Source organism: Carassius gibelio, chromosome A16 (assembly GCF_023724105.1).
Source record: "Carassius gibelio isolate Cgi1373 ecotype wild population from Czech Republic chromosome A16, carGib1.2-hapl.c, whole genome shotgun sequence".
Classification (NCBI taxonomy): domain Eukaryota; kingdom Metazoa; phylum Chordata; class Actinopteri; order Cypriniformes; family Cyprinidae; genus Carassius; species Carassius gibelio.
Window position 1 is genome coordinate 20,442,747 of NC_068386.1, and position 16,709 is coordinate 20,459,455.

At 35.7% G+C, this 16,709-nt stretch overlaps 1 protein-coding gene across 1 annotated transcript in view; it reads right to left on the reverse strand.

Moving 5' to 3' along the window:
- LOC128030864 (SNF-related serine/threonine-protein kinase-like) overlaps positions 1 to 16,709 on the reverse strand; it is a 53,208-nt gene that overhangs the window by 19,929 nt on the left and 16,570 nt on the right. Inside the window, exon 2 of the mRNA XM_052618926.1 lies at positions 3,935 to 4,076. Coding sequence (XP_052474886.1) covers positions 3,935 to 4,076 — 142 coding nt within the window. The remainder of the gene's footprint in view (positions 1 to 3,934; positions 4,077 to 16,709) is intronic.

The window sequence follows — 16,709 nt, forward strand, 5'->3', positions numbered from 1 at the left end:
AATGCAATGGAAAATAATCTAAATCTAACAGAAAATCTTGTCAGGACACCAACAGAACTCATAAAAGAAGATTCAGAGGCTGTTTTTAAGTGTTCTTTGTTGACTGAAAGAGATTCAGCTCATTGAACATTTAGAGCTGACGGGACCCCCAGAAAGTTCAATCACATGCCAACAGCCAATTAGCCCACTGTTCTCCACATTAACGTTTAATAAGTTAATAAGATAATTACACAGTTTAAAAAAAAAAAAATCAAGGTTATTTAACTTCTCTTAAAGTTATGCAAAAACGATATAGAGATGATATTCAAACTTAAACAACTCTAATATTGTCAAAAACACAAGTACCTGATAGTTATTGAACTCTCAACCATGACATTGCAGAAATAGAAACAGTTCCAAAAATAAAATCCCCTGTTGCTTATCACATATCACGGTCATGACTGGTTAAGGGCAGTCAATGGATTCTGACTAACATGGAAAAAAGACAATTTATCATGTGATGTGTTGTGTCCAGTTAGGAAACTGTATTATGCTTTCACACTGAAAAAAAAAAAAAAAACATTGTTTCTGCCATGTATCTAAACAGAATATGTGATTTATGGTTACTACATTGAGTACTGCTTCTAATAACAGTCAGAAATGTTTATCGCAGTGAACTATTGAGAAGTTGTACAAAGTTGACTACTGTGAAAGACAATATACATGTGTGAGGAGCAATTTCCATGTGGCATGAGCCATTTACTTTATTACATTGTCACGTCATTAAAGAACAATTTAGCAGATTACACTATGCACTGTTACAGTGTTGCGAGTAGACTTTTGCCCGCAAATAAATATACTACGAACACTGTTATACAAAACTGGTTGAAAAACTGCAAAGTTGCCCTTAAAGAACTTTATTGGAAAAGACTGTGCTAAATAAACAGATTCACTGTCCCTTATAAATTTCCTTAAGACTTGTGCTGTGAAATATGTCTTACTCCTTCGATAAACTGGCTAAACTAGGTTACCCTGAAGGAGCGATGATGCAGCTTTGAATAACCAACATGACACCTTTGTGATAGGTCACAATCTGTCACATTTACAAAGACAAAGCCTAAAATTCCTTTCATTTGAAAAGTAATTTGCATATTTATGAGTAATTGACCTTTTACACAGATGTACTGAAATATTTACCACTGGTTAAACGGGTTTTGTCACAGTGCTAAACTGGCCCAACGTTTCATCTCATTTTCAGCTGAGCCTTGTGTGATACTTTTAACAACCTAACAATGGCATCCACAGAAAAACAATATCAAGACCCAACACTTTTCCTTACCCCGCTGCACAGTTTCCTGTTCTCCACATAAGTGATAATGACAGGATGAAATCTGCAGCACTATTATAACACATCCTAACTTTTCTGAAGTATTTGAAATGTGTTTTGGTACTTGCAAATATGGTAATCAGAGTGTGATAATCAGAAATCACTATTCAACCCTATATATTGCGTTAATCACTGGCATATGCGACTAAATCTTCAGTCTGGAAGACTAAATTATGTCTAATATTAGCCAGTGGCTAATAAATTCTCTGATTTTACTCACCAGTGTGTGAGTTGGAGGCCAAGTATAAGTTATGCTCAGATATATGTTCACTCGCTGATAATACTCTCTGACTGAGTGCTTCAGAGTTTCTCTTTCGGTCAAATGATCTGTGATATTTCTCAGTTCATTTCAATGGATGCACAGCATGTGTTTGACGTACCGTAAACTCTCTACTGTAGAGGCGCACAACTCGCCGTCGCTTAGGTGAGAGCAAAGAGAGTCATACATGCAGAATTGACACACTACATGTTAACGATATACTTTGTTGTATTTTCCTGTCAAAATAACGGAGTTCCTATGATCTTGTTTAGCTTTTAAATGTGTAAAAGTAACTCGAGGAATCATTTCAGCCCTAGTCTAGAGTCCCCTCTACTGGATAAGATGGCAAAGAATAAAATAAAAAACAAATGGTCTAATCATAGACTGTAAAAAATGCGCTACACATGGCATTTTAAAAAAACGAATATTTTATTTATAGTTCTATTATGGATATTTCACGTCATGTTCGAATCCATATTCGAATATCGAATAAAAAGTGACTAGTTGCTAGCATGTTTAGAAAAGTCGGTAGCATGTTTCTAGCATGATTACCACGTTACTAGCATGGTGTTAACATTTTCTAAGCATGATAAGCAAGTTACTAGTGCATTTCTAGCATGTTGTTAGCATGTTTCTAGCATGATTCACAAGTTACTGGCATTTTGTTTGCATGATTCTATGCTAAAACCAGTTGATACAGAAAAAAAAAAGTAAAAAAAAACAGCTACGACCTTCTGAAAAAGCATATACACTTATAAAAAATGTTTTGCAACATCTATTCAATGACTCAAAGCCTTTAAAACACCTTTCAGAAATTTTTAAGAAATCACATTTTCTGAATTATTTGGGAGCAAAAACCATTACATTTGCACATCTGCATAGACTGTTCAAAAGATGATGTTCCAAGATAAATTTCTGCTTGAATGGTGGCAGGGCATGAAAAGCACATAAACCATTTTGGACTAGATTGTAGCATGTCCACACCAGCTGGATTTTAACATGCGTGTGTTCTGCGCTTTTTCTCTGTAGCAGAGCAGGGCAGAGTCTAATTTTAGCTGTTGGCATTACTTCTGAAAGATGTTAACACTAAACGTGTACTCACAATGCGCGGACAAAGAACTGGAAAACAAACACACACTGGACTAACATGCAAGTTCCTGAGGACAAACCGCAAGAGACAGCTAGAAGTGCGAGCTAAACGACACAGTTTATAGTTGAGGGGAGAAAAATTGTGAGTGAATGAGAGGTCAGTTCTGGCTTACGCTTGGAGCTTATCAGTTACATAACTGTGCTGTTTGACAATACGATCAGTCTGGCTGCAGAAGCCTATCATATTTAACGCGAACTCTCGGTAAACCAATCACAAGCACCCTGACACCTAAGGGAAACATAAGCTCTCTTTATGCATATTATTATACAATTAAATTTCTATTTTTAACCTTATTTAATTCCTGGGATGGCAAAGATGAATTTTCAGCAGCAATTACTCCAGTCTTCAGTGTCACATGATCATGAAGCATTCTAATATGCTGATTTGGTGATCAAGAAAAAAATTATTATTATTATTATCAATGTTGAAAACAGAGACAGTTTTTTGAGATTCTTTGATCAATAGAAAATTAAAATGAACAGCATTTATTTTAAATTATAATCTTTAGAAAAAAAATTAAATACAAATAAAATACTGATAGCGTTAATTCGATCCGTATACTGATATAGTTATTCGTAAATATTAAGATAAAGGGGCATGTGCAAATTGTAACATGGAGCAAATCTCACTTTCTTGATTTGAAATCTTTCACAACTCTGGTCTGGTTTATTTCCACTGTAACAACTTTTTGGTTTAAAAAAAGGCATAGAGTCAATTATTTTTGATGATAATGCAACAAATTATGCCACAAATTTTGTGAAATGAGCTTAAATTAGATCCCCGAAATTCTTGTAAGGTTTCATTATAACTGATGTGACCAAAATATTTCCAATTATTTGAATGACAATTAATGGCCTGCCAAAATTTAATCATGACAGCCCCACATAATACCTTTCCAAACCGATCACAGAAGGAAAGAAGTTGAGCACGACAGATATTTAGAATTTGGGAAGGTCACTCCGAGTCTGTCTGAGGTAGCTTATTAACATCCATGTGAACATTACTGTGTCTGGCTTTATACATAATGAATGTACAGTGAAAGGCTCCATAAAGCCATTGTGTCTCAATAGCCTAAAGGAAAAATCTCAACCTTCAAGCTGCAGGAAATGCCAGAGATGATCTGACTGGGGCTGAGGCAGAGGTTAAGGCAGTAACTTACTCTTTGCAGGCATTGGAGACATGGGCAGGTACAGTGTATTTGCAGTCCATGATCATAGTGAGGGTCTCGCTGTCGTTGGCCTCCTGGAAAGGAGGCTGACCACACACCAGCATGAAGAGGATGACCCCTAGACTCCAGATATCTACAGGGAAGAGGGTAAAAATGTCATCAGCATTTCCAATAGACTGTTTAATTCACTAGAATAGTGAAGACAGAAAACAATAACAAACAAAAAAACATCACAGAGCCTTTCATTGCCTCAGGAAGGTAGTCTGATAGAATCTGTGCATGTTAAGGTCAACAGTGGTAGTCCGATATATCTCCAAGGCAGAGATGTATAGTAACAAAGTAGAACTACTTCACTACTGTACTTAAGTACTAAAAGGCGGTATCTGTACTTTACTAGAGTATTATTTTTTCCTCCTACTTCCACTTTTACTTCAGTACATATTTTCGCTGAGTTTAATACTTTTACTCCGATATTTCTTTTTATGTGCTGCATCGTTACTCGTTACAATTATAAAAATGTTACGAATCATTCCATTACAAACCACTGCCAGAACTGTAGATGGCATGGCAGGTTTGATGAAGCTGGCACATCATTGAGCGAATCAAGCGATTAAGAAGACTGCGCGTGCTGACTGAACTGCTGTGAAGAGAGAAATGAACACCGAGCCGAGCCAGATAATGACTCGTTCACGAGTCAAGAACTGGTTGCATCGGTTCTCGAATGACCAGTAACGTTAGTTCTTTCTGACAGTTCGATTCAATAAACCAGTTGAAGAAAACAGTTCACCGATTCTTTTGCGCTCGACGCAATGGCGTCATTGGCGTTGACTGCACCTGGGCTCATAAAATTAACACAGAATCAGTTCAGAATCAATCACCAAAAGAATCAGTTCGGTTCAGACGCTCTGTGTGTCGTTTGCTTCACGCTAAATCACACATGCGCAGTATCATCAGCTCCTCGGTTCACGAATCGGACGCGTCTGACAGAAACGGTTCTTGACTCGTGAACGAGTCATTATCTGGCTCGGCTCGATGTTCATCTTCAGTTCTCTCTTCACAGCAGTTCAGTCAGTGCACTGTTTGAGTCAATGAATTACCCCGGTATATTTGTTTTTTTTAACTCAGAGGGAGTGTCAGACACATTAAATAAGTTAACAGCTTAATTCATCTGTGGATTAATGTCTATTGGAGACGCGAACCGTTTAAAACGATTCAGTTCGATTTGGTGAACTGTTTCAAAAAGATCCGGTTACATTCGTTCGCGAAATCCGGATATCACAAACTGTTTTGTTTTTAAGTGTCTTACAACAGACACGGAAGAGAAGACAATGCTGAATAAAGTCGTAGTTTTCGCTATTTTTGGACCAAAATGTATTTTCGATGCTTCAAAAAATTCTAAATGACTCTATGATGTCTTACGGGTTTGAAACAACATGAGGGTAAGTTATTAATGACATAATTTTGCAAATTGGGCTAACTGACCCTAGTAACCGTTTTTTGTTTACAAGAAGTTACAGTCAAAGGAATTGTGATTGTCCTTTAGGTTAATCATTTGAAATAGTAAAAACAATATGTTCAAACTTTTGACTACTTTCTTTAATAGCTACATAACACAATACTTGTACTTTTACTTTCAGTACTTGAGTAGTACATTTTAAAATAGACTACTTACAATACTTAAGTACAAAAAATGTTGAATACTTATATAGTACTTCTACTTAAGTGTGGTGCTTAAAGAGCACTTCAACTTCTACTCAAGTCACTTTTTGATAGAGCACTTGTACTTTTACTCAAGTATGGGTCTCTAGTACTTTATACATCTCTGCTCCAAGGCTGATTTTTCAAATTTCGACATCCGCCAATAAGTTGTTCTGCCTGGCCGATGTTAAAAGCGGGAGTTTTATTTTGATGGCACTGAGAGCGTCAGCGCCTGAACGCACACAGTGCTCACACTCTCTCTCTCTTGTTCATTGTTGTCGTTAACAGTGGTCTAATACGGATAAAAGTCTGTCTAATAATCAGATAGAATTAGGGCTGTGCCAATCACGATCGGCCGACCGTTATCTCATCAGTAAAGCTGGTTCTCTAATCCGCGGTAAATTATTTTTTCCATCAGGTGCGTGATTTCACATAGAGCAGCTGTTACTACACAGAGCCATTGTTAACAGAGAAGCTGCACATATCCACGTTCATTTTCAGCATTTATTTGCACATTTTCTCAGTTAACAACGGCTCTGTGTGAACGGTAACAACTGCTCTACGTGAAATCTCGCACCTGATGGAATTTACCGCTGATTAGAAAACCAGCTTTACTGACAAGATGCACATTAACGATCGGCCGATCGTGATCGGAGCACCCCTAGATAGAATGTTTATACAAAGGAATTAATGTATACAGAAAGTATTATAACGATTGCTATTATATTAGGCCTATTATTAATAGAAAGGAAAACATTTTAATACTTTCTCGATTGCCGTCAGCATTGAGCAAATATGCATTTATATAATTTAATTTAATTTCACAAACATTGCAAAATTAGTCGAATCCAGCTGTGAGATCTTGTGAAGTGTGCATTTTTATCCAGCATGATCGTGTGTTCTCTCTGTGTGACGGTCTGTCCTTGTGAACTGAATGCTTTAAACTTTAAACTTGTGATTTTAAATTATGCTGTGTTTTATGCATTTACCCACTGTTATATTCATGTCATTTTCACTGTGTGCTATATGTAAAATGAGGGTTACCTTGGCTTTATTTGAAAAATAGGATTCCCAGTGCACACAAAGTTCCCAGAATACTGAGTGCCCTGTTGGTTACAGTGCTTACTTTCTTTTTAATATTTATTTATTTATTTGTCACACTGTCATCTAAAGTATAAGCATGTTTCCTTTACACATTTATTTCAAATTTCTTAAATATTAAAAATAATAATTAAAAAAATTCATATCGGATTTATATCGGCACCACTGCTTTCCAAGAAATAATCGGCATCGGCTATAAAAACAAAACAAAACAAGAAAACAACGACAACTAGAATTTGGCACTTGTTTTTATTTGCGTTCATGTTTAGTATTTATGATTCTCAATATACTGTGCCATTTTCCAATGGTGATGAGACACTTTCACACAGGTGGTTTAGATGCAGACCTGATTTCAAAATAATTATTTACTTTGATTAGTGTGAATAAAAGTGCCATTTAATATTGGTTGCGCACAAAATAATTGCATAATTAGATTTAAAACTAAATTAAAAATTCTCAACTAAATCAAATGTACAATATGTGAACATAGCTATAAAAAAGATTTGTTCAGTCCAAAACAAAGATTCTGTCATCAGTTTACACTAGAAAACCGCATGATTCAGACTGAAAAGAGTGTTCTGAATAAAATAAGGATAAACTAAATTTGTTTTCAAACACAATCAAATGTGCCAAGTTTGAACTCAATTTTGAAGAATTAGTTCAACCCAAAATGAAAATTCTATCATAATTTCAAACAAAACAACCACATGAATCAGATTGACAAGAATGTTCTGAAGAAAACGGAGACGAAATGAATTTGGTTTCAAACTCAATCAAATGTGCCAAGTGTGAACACAATTTTAAAGTACTAGATTACCACAAAATGAAAATTATTTAATCATAGCATCTCAAATATTTTTACTAGACTATTTAAAATAGCTGTTTTATATCTGAATATATTTCAAAATGTAATTTATTGAACATCCTGGATCTGTTTTTTCACTCTTCTTTATTCTTTTTTTATGTATTATAGAAGTATCGGATCGGGACTTGGTATCGACAGATACTCAAAATCAAATGACTTTATAATTGATTACAACTTTTCTGCAATTGTGAGGCACTAATGTGCAAAGTTTGAGATGCTTAGAGACTTTGTGCTCTGGTGGTGAGCAGCAGAAAGTCAGTAGAGTTTGGGAGAAGTGGCCGAGCCCATTAACAGACATTAAATCAATTATGCAGTGTGGGTGGCCCACAGACTGAGAAAAAGTGGTTTATCGCAGCCAAAATCTGCCCCACGAGCCCAAACTGTCAAAACACAAGGGACATAATTAACCATTGCTACAGAATGTTCAATTACTAAACAGCATAAAAAACCCACTGCATGAGCGGTTTGCAGTGGCATGCACTACCCTAATCTTAAATCAGAAATTGTAAGTACAACTGTAAATGAAATGAGAGAGAAAGTTTAAGCAAAACTTCCATTAGCCCTTTAGTCCCTGAGGATGTCACCGCAACTATGGCATCAGTTTGCATTGGCAAGAAGCAAACCACTTTAATAGGTCCATATTATGAAATTGACAACACATTTGAGAAAATGGAAGAGGCATGATTTCTTGCTCTAGCTTGCACATGTGGCAGGGGTGCATTTCTAGAAGGTAATGGGAGATGTTTCATCTAATAATGGCTCCTCTGAGAGCTCCAATCTGCTGCAGAGTGTGCAGCAGTACACCTGAGGCACCGAGCAGCCGTGGTTATGCACCGTGCCAGTGGCTCTGGACCGTTTCCGTGCCTGCTGGGACTGTTCGGCTGCAATAACCTGTACAACCACATGCTGCAGGTTCTGCTCTGACCACTGACAGACAGATGGATCAGAAACAAATCTGGCACAGCAAGAGGTCACTGTATAGCCAGATATCCTGCAGTATCTTAAACTCTAGCATTGGCACAAGGGTAAACACAGCATGTTCTACCTATGGACAAAGAGGGTAAATCATTGAATATGACTATGAGCTTTGTCATTTCTGATTCTTAAATTTGGATTAAACGGTTAATTCATGGTGGCACTAGAAAGTCATATTATATAGACTGTAGTCTTGACCAAAAAGTGCCCACTTAAGGCCCCTTCACACCAAGAACAATTACTAAAAATAACTCTAACAATAACTATACAGGGCTCCAGACTAACTTTTGAGAGCAGTGGCTCCAGTGCCACTAAGTTCAGATGGTGGCACCAGGAGCAGATTTGTTAGCACTGGTGGTGGTGTGTGGGGGTGTTACTATTGTTTTGCATTAATAAGTGCAGTTACTAACAATATATAATTTTAATTTCTTATTTTTCATTTCTTTATTGTTTAAACCGTTTTGACAGTAAAGCACTAAGCTTAAGTTAAGATGCATATGAAATGTACTTTTATTAACAACAGTAACAGGTGCAAAATCTACTTTTTATATATAGAATATGTATATATTCCACTCTTTTAAATGTGCCATTATTTTTATAGCATATGGAACTGACCAACTTCAGTGATTATGTGAGATTTAGTAGCAAATTGAAGAAAAGTTTGTGACTTTTCTTTCTTCATAATAGTGCTGGGTGGTTTGACCAAAATGTAGATCACGTTTTTTTTCATGTATAATCAGGTGTATAATGCATTTTCTGCTGGTTGATATTACAATAGGTGTTTGCGAGCAAATTGCTCGTGTTGCCGCCTTTGGCGACAATTTTAGCCCGACAGCACTTGAATAAAATGGATGTTTGGTCGAGGTCGGATTTTTGGAAAGCAAAAAACCTCCAAACAACAGACCAGGATCCTCTTTTTGGCTGTAACGCCTGTTTCACACATACTCCGTCTGCAGTGCATATGCAGTCTGCAGCATGGACTCATTGTGCTTTCACACAGGACGTGTTTGCAGTCCGCTACTGATCCGCGTCGGTTTAGTCCACAAACACAACATTTGTTCATTGTTTTTATTTCATATCATTTTTTTTTTCAGCATTGTAAGTCTTTTATCACAGAACAGTAACAATCTTTCATATAGACATTAGTTTAAACTCAATAAATATAAACAACACATTATTCATGCATTTGACTTCTAGGTTTGTATAATAAGCTGCTCAAGCAATCAGCAAAACATTTAAAGACAATAATTAACCTACTTTTCTTGTTAGAATATTTAAAATTAAAACACCACAGACAGAAACAGTCTTGTGCATTTTGTATTTAAATCTTTATCACAAGCAATCCCATGGGTCTTAATGAACTTTGCTTTTCTGCTTCCATAAAAGTGAATATATATACTGTTTTCCTTGTTTATCTAAAAGTGCTCTTTTTCTTGTTTTTAAACCTAGCCAAAGACCCATTTGACCTGCATTACAGCAAAAATAGACTCAGTACGTTAACAATCGCTGCACTGCTACAGACTATGTGTGAAACAGGCGGTATAACGTAACACCAGAGCACTGCTGTGTGTACCCTCACCACGCCTCGCATTCGCTGCTTAGAAGTGCAACATTGTAAAGGGTCTGTCTGAAACTGTTCCGTGGCCGCAGCGCAGCATAACGTTCGATCCGAACGCTGAGTAATTAAATACACCGGTATGGCGTTATATTCAAAATTAACATTGTAACGAAAATATACACTGGTTTTCGGTATGAACCAGTTTACCGTCCAGCACTACTTTGACAAAATCGGATTTGATATTTTATAATAGTGATTTTATCATTTCAGAATATATAGAAAATGTAGAAATGAATGACTAATAAGCAATTAAGTGCACCTCTGCTGCTGTCCTCTTGTTATAATTGTGATTTGATGTATTTTTTAAATTTTACATAGGTGTTTGTTTACCACAAAGTATATTTTGTTCTTCCCATTAAAAAAAAAAAAAAATTCAAACTGGATCATTTTAGAGTTTTAAATAGTTGTGTGAAATGCTTGAAAATCATTGAAAAGTGCTGAAATTTCTTTCTCAAAAGGTTGTACAAACCCTGAAATTAATGATAAAATGCATTAGACTATTTCTACCACAACACCATAAAATAAATTTATTACCAATTTATTGATTAATAAAAGTAAATGAAGAAACCAAATGTGTCAAAAACAAAAATGCTCTCATCACTGTCTCATCACTCATTACAAACCCATAACACTGTCATTCATATCCAAATTAACATTTTAAATGATTCTGGTAAGATATCTTCATTTGCATTAATGACAATTTTTTATTATCAGCGAATTAAATCGCCTTAATGTCCATTTAATGTCAGTCTAAAAAATGTATTTAATGTAGTTAATATTACTCATTTGATATGTTTAAATTACATTTTAACCAATAACTAAATAAAGGTTGAAATATGCATGTTTACTTGTCAGTTTGAAAAGTAATAATTTACATTTAAATGTATGCATTTAGCAGACACTTTTATCCAAAGCGACTTCTAGTTCAATTAGGACATTTAAATAATTTTTATAAACATGCCTTAGAAAAAAGCATTACTGGTGTTCATCTTAAAACAAAATAAAGGCACTTAGATGTTTTAAAGATCAGTCAGTGCAAGTTTGTTTCAATTGAAACAGCTCAGATTTGCATTTTAGTATAGGACTATGCTGCCTTGTCTGTCAAACTGGGGGCATATGTATTAAAAATAATAATAATAATCCAAATTGTCCATTGATGTTTCAACACTGGCCCTGTGCACAACTGTAGCTCAAGGTTTAACTCCATCTAATTCAACGTGCTGGAAAACATCGATACAAATCAAGCGAAAGGGTCTTTAGTCACCTAATGGCTTCCTACAGGCAACTCAACAGATAACTCACAATTAAGCTGCTAATAGATCATGTCTTTCTTTGCCAATTCAATCGAAAAAAAAAATTGCAACAAAAGGCATACACGAACAAAGACACCGAAACTCTCATTGAGATACTGACATCATAACAATACGAAGACATTCAGAGACAACATCTCTGACATTCACAGCTCTTTGGCACATCAAAAAGATAAATCCAAGCAAAATATATCAAACAACTAATTTCACCGTCTGAGTACTTCAAATGCATTTGGCGATAGGGCAATGCCTCAAACACACTCTCTAAAGCTCTAGACAAAGACAAATAGGTTGTGGCCAAACAAAGGGCTGCTTTAGAGTACGAGTCCATCTGTGGCGCTCTGTCTGTCAGCTGTGGAAGAACTTCAAATGCAGATCTCTTATAAAGAAACAATGGCTCAGTCTGTGAAGTCTGCAGAAGAACTGAAGCAAGTCATCAACAGATGCCATCAAAACTACGCCCCTCTGCGACTGAAGTGCTTTTTTTGTCAAGGCGTCAGATGCAGCTCTAACCGACGGTTTGTTGTCACAGTGCACTTGATGCCAGGGCTCTACAAGTCATTATGGGTTATTTTAACTTTCAACTTGGGTTATTTTAACCTCCAAACTGGACAATACTCAAGCCTGGATGCATCTTAGACTGTTACACAACCTTGATGCTAGAAACGGCTCCACTAAACATAAAATATTTACAGCATCATGTAATCCAAGATCGATTTGCTAACATGGCATGCACATACACAGTTAAACCCTAACTGATCTCAAATGGTTTAAGCCTTTCAGTGCCCTGCTGAACACCTAGAATAACAGGATTGAATGAATGTATAAATTTAAAAAAAATTAAGGAAACACAAAATCAAAAAAAGTTTAATTTAAAAATTAATTACTTTATTTTGTTACATTTAACAATTTAAATGTTACTTTAACAGCTTTAAATATGCATATTTATTTGTTATTTTGAACAGTGATGTATTAACTATATAATTACACACACACACACACACACACACACACACACATATATACATACATACTATATACATGTACACTCAAAATAATGTCATTCACTTCAGGAATCGTAAGTTGACATTGATTGGCCAGGCACGTTCGAAAACGCCCCCACCAGCCATGATTTAAAATGCTGTGTAACATACTGGAAACATTGTGACAACTTATTTCACAAGTATGATGAACCGCAATAAATATACGGACGCTGAAGTGCAGGCTCATGTAGCACTGCCAGTTGTCATTGGAGATTCTTAATCCCCCTTTCTATTCTTTCAATCGCTTTACGTATACATTTCTACAATTCATGTCTATTATTGTGAAACCCACAAGACACAACAAAATCACAGCTCCGATCACAGCACCCTCAATCCTCCTGTGTTAATGTTATTATTCTTTGTTAACATTGTTGAACGCTGTGCACAAATGACATTGCTGTCGACTGGCTTACGTCACGTCCTAGTACACACAGTCGGTGCGAATGGAACCCTTTAAATGGTACTGGGAAATAGTTTGCACAAAATCATTCCAGTACTTTAGAACTGTACATTTAGTTCTGGAACTAAAGCGGAGCAAAAGGCCTTATTAACTCTGGGAGCTTTTAGGAGTGACAGACATGCTCTCATGTTGAATGTGACAGGTGAGCGGTTATTACGTAATGCAGGTGCAACACAGTCTGCATGCAACATTAAGGCATCTGAAAAATTCTGAAAAGTCTTTAAGCAAAATGGTAAGTAGAGCTCGACCCATTTATCGGTTTTGCCGATTAATCTGCACCGATAGTTGATTGCTGGAATAATCGGTTATTGGCAAAAATCCATTCTGATAGTTTTCCGTGTTTCGTCTGTTGGGCTGAGTCCATTGCTGGAGCGGCTGAGAATGCTCTGTTTTCATTATACACTGCGAGGGCGAGTGGCTGAAGTCCCTGACAGCACGTGATGTGTGTTCAGACACGTGACACTGCGCAATGAACAGAGCTTCAGACAGAAAATCCTGCTGCGCCTCAGAGCACCATTCACATAGTTTTCCATTAAATTACATTATATTCAACACGAATACTTGTTAATGTACATAATGAATTGTATATTGAGCATTTCCATTGAAACGTTTGTCTTTCTGTTGCTCTAATAAAGTCTATATGCTGCATTTATAGAGCTATAATATAGATCGCTCATTCTGTTTGCTCAAAATCCAATATCGGTCAATCTCTGATGGTAAGTATTTGGTCACTGGCCAAATACTGTATATATTCTATATACATAAGTGTAAAAGAAAAATTCACTGTAATCCATGAAACAGGGCACAATGTACTGCATTCATATAAAGGAATTTAAGGAATAAATGATTTTTTTTTAATTTTTATGTTTTACCTGTATTTTTCATTTTACACTTCATTGCATTGTGTTTTTGTTAATGGAAATGTCTGTAAAATTAATGGTTAATGACCTAGCATTATATATACATCATATATATTTATTACACGGCTCTGTGGAATACTTGATTCTGATTGGTCAGTCGCGACATTCCATGCTATGTTATACCTCAATAACAATCTAGGTAAATGTTATAAAAAAAAAATTCAAATAAAGCATGTTCATGAATGTAGATGTTGGTTTATGATAAAATAAATTTAGCTGTGAACATTTTTATCTAGTGTTACAGATTAAAACTTAATTTATTAAAAATATTTTTGACAATGTTGAAAAAATATTTATGAATTTACACAAATATATAAATATCCCCCGCCCCCCGAGCAATAATAAGGTGTAGTAACAAAGCAGGTAAGGATAAAATGGTAAATACTTTTAAAAATCAAAAACTAGCTAGTATAATAAATTAAAAAGTCATTGGCAAATGAAACAAAAAAATCTTTATATACAGTACATTTTTTCCCATCATATATATTTTATTAAGTAAATAAATTAATATTAAAGTAGCTTACGTATATTTATAATTATTTATTGTAATAATGTTTTGATTGTTTATATATATATATATATATATTTTATGTATGTATGTATGTATGTATGCATGCATGCATGTATGTATGTATGTATGTATGTATGTATGCATGTATTTATGTATGAATGTATGAATGTATGTGTGTCAGGGCTTGAATTTCAGCATGCGAACGAGCATGATTCTACTGATTCTCACAAATATTTCAATGTGAAAGACGCTTGCGACTCATGCCAGAATGTATAATTTGCACATACTTTTAAGTCCTACAATTTTAAACATTCAAGTGCTCAATTCAGTACTTGCGTACTCTTTGACTATGAGAACCTTTCTGTGAGCCGCCTCACACCCAAAGCACACGCACCGGCCTAGAAAACACGATGCAGTATACTTAGCTTGGTTTGATCATCACTGCACCAGGGAGTTTCAGTTTTGCAGTGAATGCTCTCAAAGATAAAGCTTGCAGAGCTCCATATGCAATCAAGATAAAATTCCAATATATTGAAATATTGCTTACAATTTGATGTAAAATCCTTGATCGTGTTATTCAGCCCATATTGCTGTATGGAAGTGAGGTTTGGGCTCCACTCAGCGATCAGAGCTACACTAGATGGGACAGATATCCAACAGAAGCCCTACAAACAGAATCCTGAAAAACGTTCCTAAAACTATAAAGAAAAACGGAAAAAAATAAGGCAGATTCCCATTAATAAATAATATGCATAAAAGATCCGTCGAATTCTTGATGCATATTAAATAAAGACCCACAGAATCGCTACATTTTAAAGCAATACAAACCCAAGACCTGAACCCTGAAAAGAGTCCACTTAGTCAAGCTAGTTCTCAGACTTGCCCCCCTGACTAACTTTACTAACACTAACCTAACACTAACTTTACTAACACTAACCTTTACTAATACATATCTGGAAAATTTGGACCAGGAAACTAAAATCTAAAACGAAATTATGAATTGAAAGATCAATTTGTGTCGGAGACACAAAGCAGAGACAGATCCTGACCAAGTACAGGCTCAGTGAGCACAGTCTAGCCATTGAGACTGGCAAACACAGAAAGAACTGGTTACCCAGAGAGCAAAGGGTGTGTGCTCACCGTAAGGCAGGAGAGACAGAGACAGAGATGCACTTCCTCCTTCACTGTCATAGATATGTATCCATGAGAAACCTCAACTTCAACAACCAACTGACCAACTTAATAAAGAACTATTCAGCCATTACTGAAACTTAAATAATACAGGTACTATTAGGAGAGGGACAGACAGCAGCACTTGCTGTGAGATACATGTGGATGTGCCACAGCCTGACTGTCTGACCACAGTGTGTTACCTTACTGTCCACCACAATGATCCTTATTATGTGGATGTGTTTTAGGGGTATCGCGATACACCGGTAGTGACGATAACTTTGATATTCAAATCATGAAATATCAACATCAGCTTTTATGCTAATATTTATTCATTATACTGTTGAACAATATACTGTTGACTCATTATTTCATAAGAAGCTTCAAAGAAGACCAAGAAAGCCAGAGTCTCAGGTCAGCTGTGACCTGAAGAAGAAGTGAAAATGTATGTGCCCTGTGTTTATCAGTATCCTTATGTTAATTGGGTAAAAAAGAAAAATGAAATAAAAGTACAATAAATTTGGCTGATTCGCTAAGGTTTCGCGATATATCAATATCATGAATTCTTTTGGACACAATAAACGTGGTGTGAAAAATCTAATATCGGAACAGCCCTAGTGTGTTTCTATGTAAGTCAAACAACTAATGTTCCCATGTTACAATTTGTTACAGTTTAATACTTCTAAAATGTCACAATATTTCATTATATGGTTGTGATGTTCATTTAATTATTATTTTTGTTATTATATTATTATTTTGTATCTTTTTGTACATGTATACTAAGCTTTGGAAGTTGCAAAAAAATATATAAAAATAAAAAGTTATTTATTATATTATATAAGTTATATATTTTGCATATAAACATATATTTGTTTGTTTATTTGTGGTGCCTGGGCAAGTACAAATCTTGGCATGGCAGAAAAAAAAAAAAATCTTATTGAGCCCTGAGATGCATCAGTACCCAAGCACCTGAAGAAACTTCTGTCCTGATGTCAGGTCTGATGGGTGATCTGAATGGGGGGCACATGTCTCTGAAAAAAAAAACCTCAGGAGTGCTGGACAAACCTGGTTCAACAGTGGCAGCAGGTGTTACCA